The 20102-nt window shown below is 37.6% G+C and overlaps 4 protein-coding genes across 5 annotated transcripts in view; 2 read left to right on the top strand and 2 right to left on the bottom strand.

Annotated features, from left to right (window-relative positions):
* Window positions 1-689: 689 nt before the first annotated feature.
* Window positions 690-4330, top strand: LOC118735585 (cullin-2). 2 transcript variants are annotated; one of them, XM_036465410.1, is made up of 11 exons: window positions 690-763; window positions 1023-1167; window positions 1255-1485; window positions 1548-2009; window positions 2077-2631; window positions 2692-2752; window positions 2825-2942; window positions 3043-3152; window positions 3231-3599; window positions 3670-3783; window positions 4037-4330. In XM_036465410.1, exons 2-11 carry the CDS (start codon window positions 1049-1051, stop codon window positions 4166-4168), a joined length of 2271 nt encoding a protein of 756 aa, XP_036321303.1. In that variant the 5' UTR covers window positions 690-763; window positions 1023-1048; the 3' UTR covers window positions 4169-4330. The 2 variants fall into 2 exon arrangements, with proteins under 2 accessions (XP_036321303.1, XP_036321302.1); XM_036465409.1 differs by having other exon boundaries at window positions 3667-3783.
* LOC118735589 (homer protein homolog 2-like) overlaps window positions 4213-20102 on the top strand; it is a 54702-nt gene continuing 38812 nt past the window's right edge. Inside the window, exon 1 of the mRNA XM_036465419.1 lies at window positions 4213-4283. Within this exon, the coding sequence (XP_036321312.1) occupies window positions 4222-4283 (62 nt within the window). The 5' untranslated portion in view covers window positions 4213-4221. The remainder of the gene's footprint in view (window positions 4284-20102) is intronic.
* LOC118735584 lies at window positions 8709-18304 on the bottom strand (the record flags this gene model as incomplete). Its single annotated transcript, XM_036465406.1, is given in 12 exon segments — window positions 8709-10596; window positions 10662-10739; window positions 12782-13096; window positions 13154-13284; window positions 13358-13851; window positions 13927-14243; window positions 16392-16610; window positions 16673-16767; window positions 16839-17275; window positions 17347-17801; window positions 17865-18057; window positions 18139-18304. Coding segments are annotated over 12 exon segments (3022 nt in total), but the record flags the coding sequence as incomplete, so codon positions are not given.
* Window positions 18944-20102, bottom strand: part of LOC118734930 — a 7962-nt gene continuing 6803 nt past the window's right edge. Inside the window, exon 4 of the mRNA XM_036464528.1 lies at window positions 18944-18950. Within this exon, the coding sequence (XP_036320421.1) occupies window positions 18944-18950 (7 nt within the window). The remainder of the gene's footprint in view (window positions 18951-20102) is intronic.

The raw sequence follows: 20102 nt of genomic DNA, 5'->3' as shown, positions 1-20102 counted from the left end.
AAAATTGTTAGAGTTAAGCTCTCATATAAAATTGGAAACAAATGTAAAATCATACTTCTATAAGTGTCGAATAATGTTTATGATAAAAAATTTAAATATAAAAATAAACGCACAAAAGCATAAAACTTGGGCAATTAAAAACAAGAAAATTGCTAAAATGATTTTTTTTATTTTATTGACAAAATATATATATTCCAGGTAATGTAAGTAAAACAAATCTATAATCAAAATAAAAGCCTTGGTATCAGTGCTGACAAGATACATGCATCACTAAGGGTTAATTTGTTTGTTTATACTTTTTGACATTATAGTACCTTAAAAGAGAGCCGCACTGAGTTGTCAATCACACCTTGTTTAATACACCTTGATTACAGCCGATTTGTTGGTGGCATGAACGAGCGAATAAAAAAAGTATTTTTTTTTGCAGTGACAATGCAATGCAATGGATTTACCTTTTTTGGTGATCGTAAGAGGTCAGGAAAAAGTCCTTTTCTTCTAGGGTTCTTTGGTTTGTTCGTAATAAGTTTATGTACATAAATCCGCTATAAAAAAAATATAAAAAACAATAGCGAAATTGCTTTTATATAATTTAAATATTTTTTGTAGAATTAATTCAATTACTAGTGGTGTGTTCAGGAAAGGATGCATTTTAAATGAAGACCCCTACTAATAATTTTATTCCCATCTACCGTGAATGCTGGCATGAATAGCAGAAGAACAAGACCAAGGAGGACGTTTATCGTTACGGAGTGAAGTTTTGCAGGTAATTTATGATTGATTAAAAATAATAAAACGCAGATTTATCGCTATTGAAGTATTCCAAAAGTTCTGAAGAATGCGCTAAAAGTGCTTAACAATTCACAAAACGTTAAAATATTGCATCACGACAGCTGTTCTGTCGGGTTTTCGTGTTTAATGCCATCACTGCCTGCACTCCACCACCCAACACGCTCGTTGCTCGACATTTTCATATTTTGGCATACTCATTGCTTATTCTGTCTGCTTTCCACTATTTGTTGCAGTTGCATTAAATAGCAAAACAGCCAGCATGTCCTTGACCCCGAAGAGTGTAGATTTCAATGAAATTTGGCCAAATCTGAGGAGCACCGCTGAAGCGGTCATAACCCTGGGCAATGTTAATCGCACAGATTGGAGTACCCGATTCAGGTGAGTATTTCTTATTCAACATGAATACATCCGCGGAGTGAATTTTTAACAATAAAAAATTTTTAATTTTTTCCTTCCAACATTTAGTGATGTCTACACGTTGTGTGTGGCGCATCCAGAGCCATTCGCTGATAAGCTGTATTACGAGACAAAACAGTTTTTGGAAAATCATGTGCAAAATATGTTGGCAACAAGAGTAGCACCTGGTTCGTGCGGTTCATCAAGTGAAAAAGATGGTGAACCTGATCTATTGCAACGTTATTATGATGCGTGGTCCGAATATAGTCAGGGTGTCAAGTACTTAGATAATTTGTATTCGTAAGTAGCATATTTCCACCACAATTACACAGAGTGATACTCACTTATTTTGTTTATTTCAGTTACCTAAACCAACAGCATATTAAGAAACAAAAAATCTCCGATGCTGAAGTGGTATATGGCAATTTGTCCACCGAAACGCTGGAACAAATGGAAATTGGCGAGCTGGGTCTCGACATTTGGCGCATTTATATGATAAAGTCACTCAGTGGCGAATTGGTCAAACATATTTTGGAAGGAATTAAGGCAGATCGTTGTGGCAGTCCAGAAATTAACACCACTCGAGTGAAGATAATTAACGGTGTAATCCACAGTTTTGTGCAAGTCCAGGACTATAAAAAGAATGGCTCACTTAAGTTGTATCAAGAACTCTTTGAAAGCCCACTACTTGTGGCTAGCGGAGAATATTATGATAGTGAGGCATCGAAGCTATTGCAGACGTGTACTGTGAGTCAGTATATGGAGGAGGTCATAAAGATATTATACGATGAAAGTAATCGTGCACAAAAGTTCCTGCACACCAGGTAAATATTTTTTTTAGATACATACTATCAAGTATCTATAATTATTTCGGACGAATCTTTTCTATAGCTCATTGTCCAAACTGCGTAAACAATGTGAGGATCGGTTTGTAAATCAGCGGCTTGATTTTCTATACTCCGAATGCAAAGATATGGTATCGCAAGAAAAACGCAAAGACTTGCGCAATATGTACATAATATTAAAACCGATACCGGATAATCTGAAAGGGCAGCTAATCCAAACATTCTTAGATCACATCAAAAACGAAGGACTAGAGACTATTTCAACACTGTCGGGCGAAAATATTCATATACAATTTGTGGAGAATATGCTAAAAGTACATCACAAGTATCAGGAGCTTATTGCTGATGTATTCGAGAACGATTCATTATTTCTAAGTGCTTTGGATAAGGCATGTGCGAGTGTCATCAATCGCCGCCCAAGCGACCGACAACCTTGCAGAAGTGCTGAGTATGTTGCGAAGTACTGTGATACGTTGCTGAAAAAATCCAAGACTACCGAGGCGGAAATCGACCAAAAACTCACCAACAATATAACTATTTTTAAGTACATCGAAGACAAAGATGTCTATCAAAAATTCTATAGTAGACTGTTGGCAAAAAGGTGAGTTAAAAAAAGGAGACAAATCGGAACCATAATGAGGTTTTCTTGTAAACAATTTAGACTAATTCACGAGCAATCTCAGAGCATGGATGCGGAGGAAGCAATGATCAATAGATTGAAGGTGAAATAGATAACTCAAATATGACTTAGTTACACATTTATTTAATTGATACTATTTTTTTCATTTCCACAGCAAGCTTGTGGTTATGAATTTACAAATAAGCTACATCGTATGTTTACGGATATCTCGCTTTCGGTGGATTTGAATAATAAATTTAACAATCATTTGAAACAGGAAAACATTGATTTAGGTAAGTGCCGAATATTCACCTTTATTTTGGGTGTGCGTTCAACTAACTCGTTAAGACAAATATTACATTTTTAAACACTCCTTTTTTAATTTCGCCACAGGCATTAATTTATCCATCAAAGTGCTTCAAGCTGGCGCATGGCCATTGGGACCCACACAGGTTGTGATACCTTTTGCGGTGCCTCAGGAATTCGAAAAATCGATCAGAATGGTATGGCATATTAATTTATTATTATGCAATTTTATTACAAATTTGTAAATTACCCCTTTTATACAATTTATTTTACAGTTTGAAACATTCTATCACAATTCATTTAATGGCCGGAAACTGACGTGGCTACATCATATGTGCCATGGCGAACTGAAACTTGGCTATCTGAAGAAAACTTACATCGTAACCATGCAAACCTACCAAATGGCCATGCTATTGTTATTCGAATCATGTGATTCGCTTACTTGCAAGGATATACAAACCACGCTACAACTGAATGGTGAAACGTTTCAGAAGCATTTACAATCCCTGCTGGAGTCGAAATTGCTTAATGCTAGTTCAGAAGTTTTAGAAGGCAATACAAAAATCGAATTGAATTTCGATTACTCGAATAAGCGAACAAAATTCAAAATAACATCTGCTATGCAAAAGGAAACGCCACAAGAAGTAAGAGATGCATCAAAAACAAGTTTTATTTATATAAATACTACTAAATATTTTTGTAATATTTTAGCAGATTGAACATACAATCAGTGCGGTGGACGAGGACAGGAAACTATATCTGCAAGCAGCAATCGTGCGTATTATGAAATCTCGCAAAGTTTTGAAGCACAATGCACTCATACAAGAGGTGAGTAGACTGAAAAGTTTGTTTGTATTTATTATTGCCACCCCATGATTAAATCACTTACAAAATTTTCGGACTGATTGCAAAGCTAAAAATAATCTGAATGTTTATCAGAATTTATGTGCTCATCAGAGATACTTATTTGATTATAATACTGCATTTGAGTTCAAAAGATAAAAATAGTTTTAGGGGGGAGGTTACTCTTGACTTTCTCAATACTCTGTTGCAATGAATAATAAACCCATTTCTCTTACAGATTTTATCGCAGTCGAAAGTAAGCTTTACACCGAGTATTTCAATGATAAAAAAATGCATCGAATCGTTAATTGATAAACAATACATTGAGCGAACTCCTAATTCTGGGGATGAATACAGTTATGTAGCATAACTTTTGAAATTCTTGGCGCTGTTTATAATTAATTATGACGCAGCTATCGTGTTATGGTAGGCAACAACATCACCATTAACACGGCTAACCGAAATTTGAAATTGCTGCTCCAAAAGTTTGTATGCCGAATATTAAATTATTGTTTATATACAAAATTTTAAATGCAATTTATTTTTTGTCATAATATTTATGTATTGAAGATGTACTCGTGCTGTAGTGACGTATGTATCTTGTTTGACCGGACCGTTGTGAACACTTGAGACTCTTATTCCTGTTTTTTTTTTTTACCCTTTACCCTGGGCCATATTTTGTTCACAAACCTGGCACAAGTTAAATTAACATATTATTAGGATTATTAGTAAACAAATAACAAACAAAAAAAATGAAATAAAAATGCAATCGAGCGGAATCAGTATGTATAAGTAATTAAAACTTTATTCTTATTAAATATTCAATTATTATATTAAGACGATGCAATTATCGCCACGGAAAATGAGGACAGGACCATGGATTTCGTGTTCCAAAAAAGTTGAGCACAGTGACACTGACATTGTACTCGTATATGTACGTATGCATGTACTATATATATATATAGCAATATGATCTTTGCTGTATGTGTTTACTATGTACATACATGTGTACTAATACTAATGTGTCGATGAATTTTACTCTGTGTACATTCAGGAGTGCTTTTTGAAATCCTTGAAGCTTTTCCACTTACTATAACTGCTATGTAATACGGGTGCAATCGTACTGCTTTGGGACACGTTCTAGTAGTTTTTGTTTAAAGAAAAAAAGCTCATTTGGAAAAATGATCTTATCTTGTGAGAGGAGATTTATGGATCGATTACGGATTGCAACCGAACTTCAGTTGCGTTCCCATTGGCTGAAATGATATTACGGATGGCAACTAGCAACAGAAATCTGGCAACTGAGTTGTCGGGGAAATTTCGATTGAGAAAATTTGTTTATTTTTTAAACTGTTTCTGCAGCCTGTTTACACTCCAGTCTTGATTGCTGGCACCTTGAAATTCTATTATCTTCTACTTTATAGCACTTAACTATATAGTTGCTATACATAATAAAAATTTTAATTCGAGTTGCGTTGCCCAACTGAGGTTGGGTTGCTATCCATAATCGAGCCATTAAATTTATTGTAGCTTAATTGTCCCCTTAGTAAATTTTATTCACCAGGTCTGGCAATGATTTTAATCCAGTTCATGCGACTCACAAGCTTCAGAAGTGGAATATTAAAAGTAGTTTTGTTAATTTGGAAAGCAAGTTTGTAACTTATAGTTATTTAGAAAAAAAAAGATTGAGGAATATTGTTAGCCGACTTGAATCGTCATTTATCGTTGCCAAAATAGTTTGATTAGAAAATAAGTATTTAAGAGCTAGAATTTATGCATCGTTTGGAAAATATGGCAAAGAATTTTCTACTGACACGGTTTACTTGTCCGAATGAAGTATGGTTGAGTTGGTTTTGGTTTATTCTGTCGACAGGGTAAGACAAACATGTCAAGCGATGGCCGAAACGCGGTTTATTAAGCGACTTGAGGAGGAAAGTTGTTTATCTCATAATTGTCGCGTAGGCTCACAGCCACGTTGATTGCTGGTGGGCGCCGATTGATAATCCAGTGGTCACTGGCAACACAGAGACCACTGTTGGTGACCAGTGAATGCATGGGAAGATTCCTCACGTCACAAATTACCTCTTCATATTCCCAACTCAACTAACGACTCCCTCCTTTTGGTCCGGCACCTTTGCTGTCCTAGTTGAACTTGACGACAACGATTGAAGAATTAACCGATTATAAGCAGGCTTAAGTTGCCGCTACAATAACAACAACATCCAACGAATGCACCGGAAACTATTGGTGCAACCATATATGCAGAGTGCAGATATATACAGTGGTTGAACAACTTACGGCCGCACCACGTTTTGACAAGTTTTAACATATTTTTGTTATTTAATTTTGATAATTTTTTTATAAAACTATAGTTAATTCTTTAATAAAACTTGTGTGAATCCAAGTTTCAAGCTTTGTGCAATATTAAAAAAAAAAACTTGGTACAAATTTCGAGCTTTCGAGAAAGATTCTGAGTATGCAGTTTTGCCGCCCATTAAACTCTAGTAGAATAAAGAAGAGTTCCAAATGGCTAAAAATTACCGTTGATCTTTTAGATTCTTTTGTCGAAGATGCTAGGGTTGTCTTCCATATAAAAAGTAAATTGTGTTAATTCGTTATATTTCCATAACAACCCGAATGACGAGTGGAAGTGGATTAATTTTCAGGTGATGACAAAGAAAATAAATCTGAAATGTACAGCTTCAAACCCCGTAACTTATAACATGAACAAACTATTGGTAAAGCTAGACTCAGAGAATCAAGACAGTGGCTTGCGCTGACGATGTGGCAATGCTGGTATACGGTCAGTCTCCTTCGATGATAAGTGAAATTACGAGAGGGGCTCTAAAGACAGTAGATTTATGCGCTTTAAATTGTTCTCTTGTAAATTCTGAGAAAACTGACCGTATAATAATAATAATATATTGGCGCTTACACATATGTTAGTGTTTGGCCGACTTTCTCCTCCGACTTGTGGCGTGCGCCTTGATGACGTCACACAAAGCTGAGGGACCTACAGTTTTACGCCGACTCCGAACGGCGATTGTATTTTTTTGAGAAGCTCTTTTTCATGGCAGAAATACACTCGGAGGTTTGCCATTGCCTGCCGAGGGACGACCGCTGTTAAGAAAAAAGCTTGAACCCAGGTGCTGATGAGTGAAAGCGCGCACTGCTTACCACTACACCACAGTGGCCGACCAAGAACTGACCATATGCTCTTCCCAAATAAAACAATTACCTAAGTTTACTGAGCCAAGGTTCCAAGGAACAGAACTGGATCTGGTAAAAAAAAATGAATTACCTTGGATTTAAAGCCTGATTATGGCAACTTAACTTAACTGAACGTAGCACTTAGAGAATCAAAATGAAACAGATTTCGACGTGGCATTAAGTTACGTTAAGTTTCGGCTGTTCAATTATAAGCAACACCCATTTAACAGAATTTTTAAGAGAGAGCCGTAAGTTACGTTAAGTTGTCATAATAAGACCATTATTCCGAATTGCAAACTTAACTGGCAGCCATTGTGCACTGGATGTACACAGCTATAGTCCAAGCCCATGAACGAAAGACACAAGATCACGCGGGAAGGAAAGAACGAAAAAAGTTGTTTTCTAGCTGCCGAAATCTCGACGCCATCTTTGTTGTAAGAAGTAAACAACGAAGAGAACGGAGAAAACCGCGAACACAGTGTGCCGTTGTGTTAAATTATTCTTTATCTTATGTGTACACACGCTGTCACAAGCGAAAATGAAACAACGAAGAAATGTAAACAAACGGCTAATGTCAAAATCGTTCAACTTTTTTCCTAAATGAGATTCTAACGGGCTAGTCTCCTGCCCGCGTGATCTTGTCTTTTTGGTTCATGGTCCAAGCCTTACTATCTCATGGAGCGTTGGTTTGGTGGCCAGCCCTTACTAAGGATTACGTAGCTAAACAGCTAATTAGAATCCAGAGGTCACCAGCCATTGGCGTAACAGGTGCAATGGGATCCTGGCCGAAAGAATATTTTCAACGTCCTTGATTTATTACCGATAGATATCTTTATATAAAACTCAGCTGCTAACAGCGCCATCAGACTGCGTGCCTTTGGGCTATGGGAGAAACGACCGTTCGGACACAGTTCCGGCCTAAACGAATTACCGCCTGAAATTAAAGCGATGCCCACTGTCTGCATCCTGTCGAAGACCTGGGTTCACCACAAGCCCTGCACGAAATTCCCAAGCCGCATTGACCGGGCTCTAGAAAAGGTCCAGTTCTTGCATGGCTTAAATGTTTTTACTGATGGATCAAGGATGGAATGCGCGGTTAGCGCAGAGATTTTAGTTGAGCAATATAACCTAAAGTTATTTTTTCGCCAACCAGACTAAATATGCAAGCGTTTTCTATGCCGAAACCTCTGTTAGACCTCAACTAGTGGATGAATGTAGAAGAGAGCTGGCCTATATTTCTGATCACCCCCGTTTTTTGTACATCTAAGAGAATTTAAAAAATTGTATAAAAATTGATTAGGTTTGAAATGCAACCGTGGACACCAGCTGGCAAGGCAACTTGCAAATTCCTGCAAATTTACATTCGTACAGAAAATTGCAAGTTTCTCAACTTGAGAGGGAATTTTTTCTTTCTCTGATATTTTGAGTAACTCTTGCTGGATTTTCGACCGCTGTTTTCGTGTTGGATAATTTTAGATAACTTAAGTTTTTCCAGCGCGAAATGAACGTTTGCTCTCTCATCTTTTGAGTGATAGATAATTTTTAGTCATTATCGAACGCCAACTTGTAAAGACTAGGAAAACTATTAAAAAATTGTATGTGGCGAACGCAACCAATAACTCATAATTAAGAACATAAAAATATTCTTCGATCTATGGTCAACTTTTTCAATCTCCAAAAATCATATCAAACAGTTATTATTGGACTCTGCTTAAATTTTTTTTTTAATCAGTTGCTCCCATCTGTACGCGAAATGGACAATCAGATGACGATTTCTTTATTTGTGGACGATTTTTATAGTTTTTTTGCTTTACCTGTAATTATCATAAGTACTTTATAAAATCCTCGTCATTCTCCAAATGAGCTTGAATGATTAGAGTATATGTATGGACATATGTACATATTTCTTTTAAGTGCCTGACAAACTACTTGCAGGCATTGCAGGTCGTCCTTATTTCCATTCGTTGATAGCTGTAAACATGACCTAAGTTTTCTCAGTATTAAGTTGTAGAAGAACATCTAACGTTCATAAAAATAAGTTAATTTGAGTGATTTTACAATTTGGTGCTTTCCTACTAACTGCTTTTGTTTTCTTGCTAACTTTATTTGCTTTATAAAAATGTCTAATAATACATACATAGGTATACTTTAAATAAATGAAGGATATTACATACTTGTATTTTATCGGTCTCATAGTACATACAATATGAAAGATAGCCAAATATTGCTTAAAAGAGGATTGACCTTTTTCAAAATATACTTTCTTTTTTTTTTTTCTCAAAATACTTTCGTATATGTACTTAAAAAACTAAAGTAAAGACTATACGAAAACATGCATTCAAATGCTAAAAGTATTCGTTCACTAAATAGTAAATATAACCCAACACACGTTCGTAAGTATGTAAGTATGTATGTATGTATTTCTAGTGTAGTTGTTGTCACTACAATGTAGGTTGGAAGAGTGTAGAAAATAAGTACATTATTCTAAAAAAAAAAAAATCTTCATTTTATGACTAGGCAGTTTTGCCTCTAATGTTTGCTGGCTTTTGTTCCTGTTCTTCTTCTTCTTCTTCTTCTTCTTCTTCTTCAATGTATGGCTAAATTCTAATTAGTTACAGTCAATTTACACAAGTAAGTCTCGGAATTTTGGCTGTAAGTTCTACGTACATAGTTGCTGGTACCAAAGTTGTTTGACGAAAGTTTTATTAGTTTTTATTAGATTCGTGCAAGTCTGAACATTTTGTATTTATTTTTATTTTCGTTAACTCTTAAAAAATGAGAAGATATTGTTTTATATGTAATATTTTTTTTTTGTTTGTTTTCAGTTTTAGTTATGTGAAGCTGAACTGAGTTGTGTCTTATATTTGATTTATCAATAATTAATTTTTGTTCCTTTTTTAAATTCAGTCTTTAGTTTTGCGGCTTTGTGCATTTCTATACTCTGTGTTCATATTATTATTTTAATTACTTTCATTTTCATTTAATGTACTCATAATTTTATGTATTGATGCTTTTATTCCGGCAATAATACTTATGTCTGTATGTATGCGTGTATTTAAGTGTGTATGTATATTTATGTTATGTAAAAATTTGCCTGGCATAGCATTTAATAATGCTTTCTGTTTAAACTTTAAAGTATGCATGTCTGTCTGTCTGTCTGTCTGTCTGTCCGTCTGTATGTATGTATATAGTACCTAATTATGAGCATCATATCAACGACTATAACTTACCTATGCTAACTGTGAGTATATAACGATAATAAATATGTATGTAGATGATAATCGGTAATGTGCAACTCTCTTACATAAATATGGTTATGTTTGAATGTGAGTATGTATGTACGTGTGACTGTGTAGTTGTGTGGTTGATTGTGTGGCTCTTTGGATGGATGGGTAGGAGGATTTTGTGTGCTAAATGTGTAAAAATTCTGTATTGTTACAGTTTATTTGTGTACTATTATTGTTACTTATTGATCTAACGAAAAGTGTTTTGTTTTCTTCCATAAGCTTTTAAAAAGGCCTTTTTTCTTCTGAGGCTTCTGTGACGTATTGTTGAAATTCCGCGAACTGTCTTTGGGCGGCGGGAGTGCTATTTTAATAAATATACACATTTAGATAAATATTTCGGCATATTAGAGTATAGTAAATACTCACGAGTGTCTTGATCGAAAGTCAAATTTCCATCAAGTGTGGTATCCGAATATGGCTTGCCCTTGCGCTCTTTAGTATTTTCTGAAATAAAATAAAAAATTTCCATAGAATTACTTAAAAATCAAGACTAAAATTAATAAAATAGAAGATCAAGTCATTATAATGGTTATACTATAATTTCATTTTTCAACTTTCAATCAATAATACTGCTATCTTAATTTCTGGTTTAAAACTTTTGAAACACAGTTTATTTCTTTAACATACTTACATATGTATATTATTATTATATTGCCATATGGGGGATTCCAACGGTGTCGTAAGTGTCGTATTTTTGTATGTCGTAAACTTAAAAAGTTTATTTTTTGAGTATCCCAACAACTATTATAGTTACAAAAATGGTTCTGGTCTCGTTTAAAAGTTAATACTAAAAAATTTTTTTAAATACATAAGTTACGTTGAACGATTTTGAATTTGATTTGAATTTATTTTTAATTTGGAGTTTGCAATATTTTTTTTAAGTTAAAAAATTCATATAAAAAAAAATACCTTGAGGTATTGTATAAAAAAAAATTAGGCTAGGGTTGGGGACTGCGGCATCAGACCTAAACTGGCCAGGTGGATGTATGATGGCATCTCCAAAAACATTCTTACTTATGCTGCACCCGTTTGGTGGAAGATGGCAGAAGTGAAGTCCACAACGACTGGCCTGCGTGGGCATCACTGGCGCGATGAGAACAATACCAACTGCGGCTGTCGAGGTACTTCTTGACCTGCCTCCCCTACACATTGTAATCAAGAAAAAGGGTCTACTGTTTGCAGCATCTCAGGGGACAATGTAGAGGACAAGAAGTGTATACACCCTTCCACCATCAGGGTTATAAAACAAGAAGACGGGCTGCACATAAGCTTTGTAGACCTGTGCCTTCCGAAATTTAACTTCCAAAAATTTTCGGGGTATTTTTCCCCGATAGCGGCAACTGGGATAACGAGCGACCTAAACCCCGGAAGGACAGCCACATCTGGTTTACTGACGGCTCCAAGACCACGGCGTCGGAGTAGGAGTTTTCGGCCTACAACCCAGACGGCTCCTTTTCACCAGCATAGGGTAAGGCAACTTTATCTGTGAGGCAAGGTTCATGCCATTGAGTTATGTCGGAGGCAGTATGTAGAAAGTGGAGTAACCAAAAACACATTTACATACACTCAGACAGCAGAACGGCACTGCTTGCTCTTTAAGCGTACGAGGTCACCTCAAAGCTGGGTATTTAGTAAGGTATTTATGTGGGTACCGGGACACAGTGGAGTCATTGGCAGATATTCTCGCCAGAAAAGGGGCTACACAGGGATTCATAGGCCCAGGATCCTCTACTGGTCTCCCATGGAGAGCGAAATTACTATATCTAGATAAAGAAAGAAGCGCAACATTACTGGACAAATGCGGAAGGTAATAGACAGGCCAAGTCCTTTATTTCGTATATATCAACAAGGAGAACCGAAGAACTCCTATACCTCAGTAGGCATAAAGTAAGAATTGTTACAGGCTTTCTTGCTGGCCACTGTAAGGTAATGAAACACTTGTCAAACTTAGGAATTGTTAACTCTGACCGGTGTAGGTTTTGCAAAGAAGAACAGGAAACAGCGCAATATGTGTCACTGTGAAGCTCTCAACAGGACCAGCCTTCACTTCGTAGGATGACGATACCCAGAAGCACACGACCTAAATGGCATTCACCCAAAGGACCACACGAGCTTTCTTAGCAATACGTGGATCAAAGAATTGATCAATTGAATAGAGGTTTATTATAATAGATAGTTTCGATCGCGGTAATTAGGTGGTCTGCTCCCTCCTCTAAATCGAATCTTATTTAATCTACAAATCTTTATTTTTATTTTTTTGCCGTTATCCTTTGCTTCATCTACATATTTATTTTACCTTCATCGTTGTACTAATCTTAATCTAAATCTTATGCTTAAATCTCTACTTAGCAGGTTTCATTAATTCAGTGTCAATATTAAAGCATACATTTAGGCCAGAAAGCTCTTAAGGCTTTGGAGCAAAGCTTTGATTGCAAAAGTCCTTCATTCTAATTATCCTGATTTCTAATTATGACTCGTATACTTACTCTTTTTCGCTATCAAGAGACTAGTAACGCGTCGTAAAGCTTCTCGTGGTGACTTATTCAAAAATGATGGCGTTAAGTTGGGTGGCAGCGTCAATGGTTTCCTTGAGTGTCCGGTACCAGACATACCAGCTGCACTATCCCAGACACGCGATGAACTCAAGCGATCAATATTCTCAGTCGATGCTGGACGCATAGTACGTTGTTTTGGATACCAGCCACGTGCTGGTGCACCGGCCAAGCGCAGCATCTCATTGGAGGCAAGCGCATGATTCATGGAACGTTGGCGGCACATGCCAGCACCGAATGTGTTACCACCTGGAGGAGGCTGAAGTTAGTAAATCTCTCACTAATGTTTAAATAACCAACACTTACCACCCGAAATGCCACCCATTGTATTACCCATATTAATACTGTGTGATGTGCTGGAGCGTGGTGCTGTGCGGGAACCACTTATGCTACTTTCCGGTTGCCGTCTAAAGGGTGTGCGTGGTATGTCACAGCTTCTGTTAAGATAAGGACGAAATAAATTTACATATGTATATGTTCAATATCGTCTACTCCGTTCCCTTCACTTACCCTCGTGCAAAAATTGGTGTCTCCGGCAGACTGCATGAAGTTTGCAAACGCAATTCTTCGCGTGGCGACTGCTTCAGGCTCCGTTTGGTGCCATAGTTAACGTAACGTTTCGTTGAGTACGAACCATCGTATTGGGAGCCCGTTGGCGTTGTAATGCCACTACCATAACCTAACATTTTCGGTGATTTCTTCTTATAATGTGAATCGATGGACCAAGATTTCATCGTATTCACCGAATGTCCACGATGTGGTGGCACAATCGGTGCCATATTCTCAAATGCGGGCGGTGGTAGTGGTGGCGGTGGCGGCAAATCGTTGCTTAGATAACGCAAAGCGTTCATATTGTCACGATTCCGACGTTCATCGCCCAATGAGGAAGGCGTATGAATTTCAGCAGCTGTCGTCTTTTTATAGCTTTTCACAAGACTGCGATTACCCTCGCTAGCTAGAAGTGCATCCTTCGGAGATGGTGGCAGTGGTAGAGCATCGTAGTCCTAGTAATAAGGGGGAAATGCAAATTATGGCGGATGTTCTATGTAATACATAAAACACTCAATAATTATACTCACAAATAAGTCTGGATTGGATGAAGGTGGCGATGGCGGCAATGGACCGAATGCACTTTGAGACAATAACATCTCCTTTGCACTCTCCGACTTATGCACACCGGGACGAAATTCGAGTGGACGTTTAGGATGCGCACCGCCTTCAACGATACGTACCGCAGCGATATCTCCGCGCAGTAGCGCGTTTATATCGCTATCGATTTTTTCATGTTGCTTAACAGGTGCACCACTATAGCTAAAATCACTATATTGCTCCTCCTCCTCCTCAAGTGTTGGTGCGAGATCGGTATGTGGAGTCGTTGTTGTGGACGGGCGCAAATCTGCGAAAGGTTGAAAGATGACCAAACTATATATTCGAATGGTAAGTAATTCATAAGCCGATCTTTTCGAAATGGAGACCTCCACAAGCAAGTAATATCAGCAATTAACAAACTTAATCCCTTCATTATTTGAATCTACTATTGCCTACTTCCAATCCAATTTCTGTCCATCAGTTTGTGGGTTTGGTCTGAAATTTTTACAGTCAGGAATTTCTGAACAATTCCATTCGGATCATTGGACGTCAGTTAATGAAATGGAGACCATTTTCGGCCGTCGAATAACGCAGTTGTCCATATCACAGCCTTCTTAAACTGTCGGATACTTTAAGATATACCTTATGGTTTCGGTTAGCGCTGCGCTCAGTAAGAATTTTTTTTGGGGTTGTATTTTGAAAAAATCAAAAAGGCAGCTCTTGGAACTCAAAGTTACGAAAAGCTCGAGTTATTTCATAAGACCAGGCGCTACATTTGCTCAATTTTCCCAATATTTCTATGATTCAGCCCTTATCTCATCAAAACACTGCATATATGTAGCCCTGAAGATTACCCATTTCAGAATAGATCACGGGGGAAGAAAGTGTATGTGATCTTCTCTTGGTCTTCGGTGTCCTATGCACCTCTGTCTTCTTATTGTAGTGGTTTATGATTAGTCTTTATATATACCAGCTAGTAAGCTCTTAGCTCGACGAGGACCCATAGGTATTAGCCAATGTAATTCCCTTAGTCTGGTATTTACCTTTCTTAGCGCTCAACGTTCTATCGGGGTCGAGGTAGCAGCCATTTTGGCTAACTGATCGGCAGTTGGTTAGCATTGTTCTCAGCAAGGGCGTTAAGCTTCTCTATAGACACCAGAATCAATGAGTATTTGACCTCGAAGAATGACAGACCCATAAGCTCCGCCTGCTCCAATAGCCCCATGGGCCTTAGTGCCATCTGTATGTCAGGTCGTCTGCTGTATATATCAACCTTAAAGCTTCTTTAGAAAACTACTAATATATGCATATCGTTTCTGGAGAACAGAACTAATATAAGTTAGGAGCCTATCTTGTCTTTGTAAGATGTAATGGCTGGAGTTCAAGAATTACCTCCAGCGGTGCCGTCGGACATGTCCGTATAGCTCCCGCTGAAGCAAACACATGTCAGACGTTGAATATTTGTTAGGGACTGCCTTACCGTTGCCATAGTAGTCCTGGATACCCAAAGCACTGCTCAACAGTTTGCTATTGGTCATACTATCATGGTATACCTATGCGTCTTAAGATCCTTAGGATGCATCACCAGGATTGAACATGAGTCCTCCACAGGAATTTGGAGTCCCAGATAAGTGCCACATTTACCGCGACCCCATCAAAGGCTAAGTTCCTCCTTCTTTTTCTGGTGAAAGGAACAACAGCTATCTTAGAGGGATTAATATTAAGACCCACATCACAAATTTTTGCTAATTAAGTCCTCTTTGAGCGATGTCGCAGAGAGTACTTGCGAGCACCCCTCTAGCAATAATCAATAAAATCATCCGCATTCGCTTGACAGCGGACGCCATTGTCAGTGAGTATATGATCGAGTTCGCTCACAACTAGACTACCCAGGAGAGGAGACAGCAACCCTTCCTACGGGCAACCTTTTATTATTTGAAATTGTACTACGCTGTCACCGATTCCATTTGCGAATGGTAGGCTGCACATAGCGTTTCTCGAGTGCCCGATCGACCGACGCCCACATTAGATGTGTTGTCGAAAGCCTCCTCGATGGCAAAGAGGGCAAACGGCACTGCCTCTATACATTCAAAGTAACTTTGTATTTCCGTATTCAGGGCACACAGCGCGGTGTCTGTGGAGCTGCCCACCCTGTGTCCGTGCTTGTATCAGTGTGTTAGACCTGGCATCAGGTTAAAATGCCACAAAATGCCACACGATATGTGCCATACGATGATAACCGCCGCCGCTACTACCCGTTGACAACCTACTTTTGATGAGCACATCACTAGATGAACTCTATAACGAACTGGCTGCTCTAAACAGTCGCTACTACTATTGGTAAACGGTCGTATCCTGCCACTCAGTAGGACTTAGGTCGAATGTCACACCCAATATTACCAACATTCCCTGTTTAAAATGTTCTTACCGGCTTAAAATATTCCCCCTCTCTCACCTGCAAATTCTTGCCCTTTCAAACAGCTTGCGGCATCGTTTTTATAAGCGTACATATTGCAAGCGTCGAAACTATTTTTGTTCGAAAACAAAATAGCACTTTCGTTAGGTTCATTATCGTCGGCTTCTTCGTAGCTGGAAGACTTCGTATTAATAGAATCGGTGCTGCGTCTTTTAGTTTCTCTTTTAAGCGATGTCTTTTTAATAGGTGCCAAAAGCTCTGTAAAATATAAATAAATTTCATTTAACCCAACTCATTTAAAATTCAGAAGTTGCGTCAACCTTCGGAAGATGAGCGATCTCCTTTGTGCACAGCCAATATTTCTTTGGTAAAAATATTTGGTAATTGTGGTTCAAGATTTAAAGAAAGTCGATCTCTACAAATTATTTAAAATTGTTTTCAAAATGTAAGATAAATCAGTTCTTTGTTAATAAGCAACTTATTTACCTCGGCGATGGCAATGGTGGTCCCAGTGGTGCTACCAATTCCATACTAAGTCTAGAGCTGGAACTCAATGTGTCGCTCGGCTTACAGTTCTCATGACCTTCCATTGAGGAAAACTCTTCATAGTCACTTTGATCGCATGCGTGCATATTATCTAATTCTGCGCTTTCATTGCGGAATATATCCATTGTTGTTGGTAGTTTCTTTGTGGTCCGCCGTATTATGAATGTACCTTTGCCCAACATATTTGTATGACGGTACATGCAGTGATTTAAAATATCCGCTGAGGCTGCTGAACATTGATCTGCTCCATCCAAGGCATCTATGACAATCGGTTCTCGCCGATGAGCGCGTTCAATATCTTTGGAATAATAAGAGTCACTAGTCACTATGGGTAGAGGATAGCCACCATTTTCCGTTTTGACAATACAATCGGCGGCCTGGAAGAGATCGAAAAGTGGTGTGTGAAAGTGTTATTCATTTAAGAAGAAGAACTTTTGCTTGAAATTACATGTTTACGTGGTGGCTTTTTCTTCGATGAATTTTTCAACTTCTTTTTACTGCTCTTAAAATGTATCTCCCACGCAATGCCACTTTGTTTATGCGGTGAGGAGTGTGATGTAATTGGCGATAATGATTGCTCCTCAATCGAATCGTCCGAGAATTCATCTTCACTTACTAAACTAAATTCATTTGTAACTTTGTCCTTACGTATATATGGCTTTTTCATAATATTATGCGGCATTTCCGTCACTTTACCGCCATCCATCAGGCCCATACAATTCGAACTTGACGAGGAGGATGACGAGGAAATCGATGACAAGGGATTAAGTATGTGGCAAACTTCTTTGTGTTTCTCTACAGAGGATAATATGCGCGTTGGACGATTAGGGTTCCGTTTGTTCTCGGTTGGTGGTGAATAACGGCCGGGGTATATAGTAACGGGATGCTCATTTAAAATTGGCTCTAGAGTGGAAGGTGTGGGGTATTTAAAAAAAATGTAAGACAAATTAATTGTCCCTTTGTTACCTGGTAATTTTGCCAATCCGCCACGTAATACCGCATTATGTACCGCGCTTATATCGATGCCCAACTTGTTGCGTTCACCATTACAGCTAACGCCACGCGTCGTTTTGCCATCCAATGATGTGGAGCGCGCACCGCAACATGGAAGACTAGAATAGTTGTTGCTCGTCAGTGCAGAAGCTGGACGCGCCTTTGGCTGCATTAAAGACATATTTTTTTTGCTTAAAAAAAAATGTTGCACCTATGCACCGGACTTTGTATGCTCGTATTTACGTACCAAAGTAGATTGTATAATATTTTGATCGACAGGTGTTTCCAAGCTTGGACAGGTAACATCTGTGGTATTGTTAAATTCGTGAAACTCTTTAGTTGGCGTGATAGTTGGTGGCGCATTGCTGCTAATACTGCTCTGTGAGACATTTTCGAAATCTTGCTTGTGCATGCTTGGAAAGAGAAGCAATAAAAAACCATTTCACATAGTTATTTACTAAATTAACTTGTGTACATTAGACTGTACCACCTTACAAGTAAACGAAAAAGTTCGCCGTACACCCCTGAATCTAAGGCATAAAAAATAAAATAAATAAATAAATAAAAAGGTTCAGAATAAGCCCATAAACAGTATACTGAGAGTTCCAGAAGTCAAAGTTACCATATCTCACGAGTTGTTACATTTTTCGACAAAAACGTGTGGTGGCACACATATCTTAGACAATGAAATATCTTCATTTTTGCATAAAGAGCAAGATTCCTTAACGAAATTGTATTTAAATGAAAACTTAAAAAAGATATACTAAAAAAAATAAAAATAACCACTCCTACCCATATACCCGTAGTTGTGTATGTAACGTATACGCTCCGTAGCACCATACACAGTCATCTAACAAGTTTATTCGCACGTCCTATTATTTAATAATAATTAAATATTGGTTGAATATTTTTCTAAAGTACTATTCACGAATATACATATACAAACATATATTAATTTCTTCACGTTTATGTATAACAATTTCAGAATGAATTTCAAGTGTGCCAATAAAAATTTTTAAATTGGCATTTTTGTTTCGCAAATCATCGTCATCTTATAATCTAGGGATGTTGCGAATGTGGAAGTTTAGACATCCGCGGAGGCGAATGCGAATGCGGATGCGGATGTTTTAAAGCTAACATCCGCGGATGCGGATGCGAATGTGGATGTCATGTATTTTTAAGAAATAATTTAGGTGTGTAAATTAGGTGATTTGGGTAAATAAAAAATGGAAAGGTTAATAATTTTTAATAGTCTGCCTTATCCGCCCATACTAAATATGTACATGAAAACCAAAAGTGAAAAGTGAACCGGTTCGGCGAAAATTAAACTCATGATAAGACTGAATCAGGCTTGTTGTTATATAGTGGCACAAGTTTGATTTACGGCCCTTCAAAAAGTTTTTATTAAGTACAATGTACCAATTTTTAAATTCAAGTACTAAAAAAACATTCTGCCTTATCCTGGGTTTCACCCGAAAAAAATTCACCCGAAAATTTTACATCCGCCCATAGTAAATACATGAAAACCAAAAGTGAAAAGTGAACCGGTTCGGCGAAAATTAAACTCATGATAAGACTGAATCAGGCTTATCATGGGTTTCATTTTGCCCCAACCGGTGCACTTTTCACTTTTGGTTTTCATGTATTCATGAATTTTTTTCGGGTGAAACCCAGGATAAGGCAGAATGTTTTTTTAGTACTTGAATTTAAAAATTGGTACATTGTACTTAATAAAAACTTTTTGAAGGGCCGTAAATCAAACTTGTGCCACTATATAACAACACGCTCGAGGCGAAAAACGTGAAACTTGGCGAAATTGTAAATTCTTTTCGATTAACAATGCACCAGTTGAGAGGACTTTCAGTTATATTTGTTTATTTTTATTGCGGTGCAATAATTACTTTTTGAGAATTTCATCGGGGCTGCAAATGTCGGATGTATCCTCTTGACTTTCATCTTCATAATCTAGCATCATGGCACAATCGTTGTTTAAAAATTGTTTTATTTTTTTTTTGAAAGAATTCTTCATTCTCATTCTTTTGGTTGTTTCGGAATTTGTCACGTCATCAGCGTTTTTCGATTTTAGTTTTTATAACTCATTTTTAATGCTTTCTTCTGTGACTGGTTACATGTACGTCTGTGCACTTGCACAATATTCCAAGGACCGAAAATAACAGTTATTTTTCCCGAGTTAAATTTGGCCCAATATTT

This window comes from Rhagoletis pomonella, unplaced genomic scaffold (genome assembly GCF_013731165.1).
Source record: "Rhagoletis pomonella isolate Grant_MI unplaced genomic scaffold, Rhpom_1.0 Rhpom_scaffold_00003, whole genome shotgun sequence".
In the NCBI taxonomy this organism is placed as follows: domain Eukaryota; kingdom Metazoa; phylum Arthropoda; class Insecta; order Diptera; family Tephritidae; genus Rhagoletis; species Rhagoletis pomonella.
The sequence above is the reverse complement of the archived record's forward strand: the minus strand, read 5'-3'. Positions and strand labels throughout refer to the sequence as shown.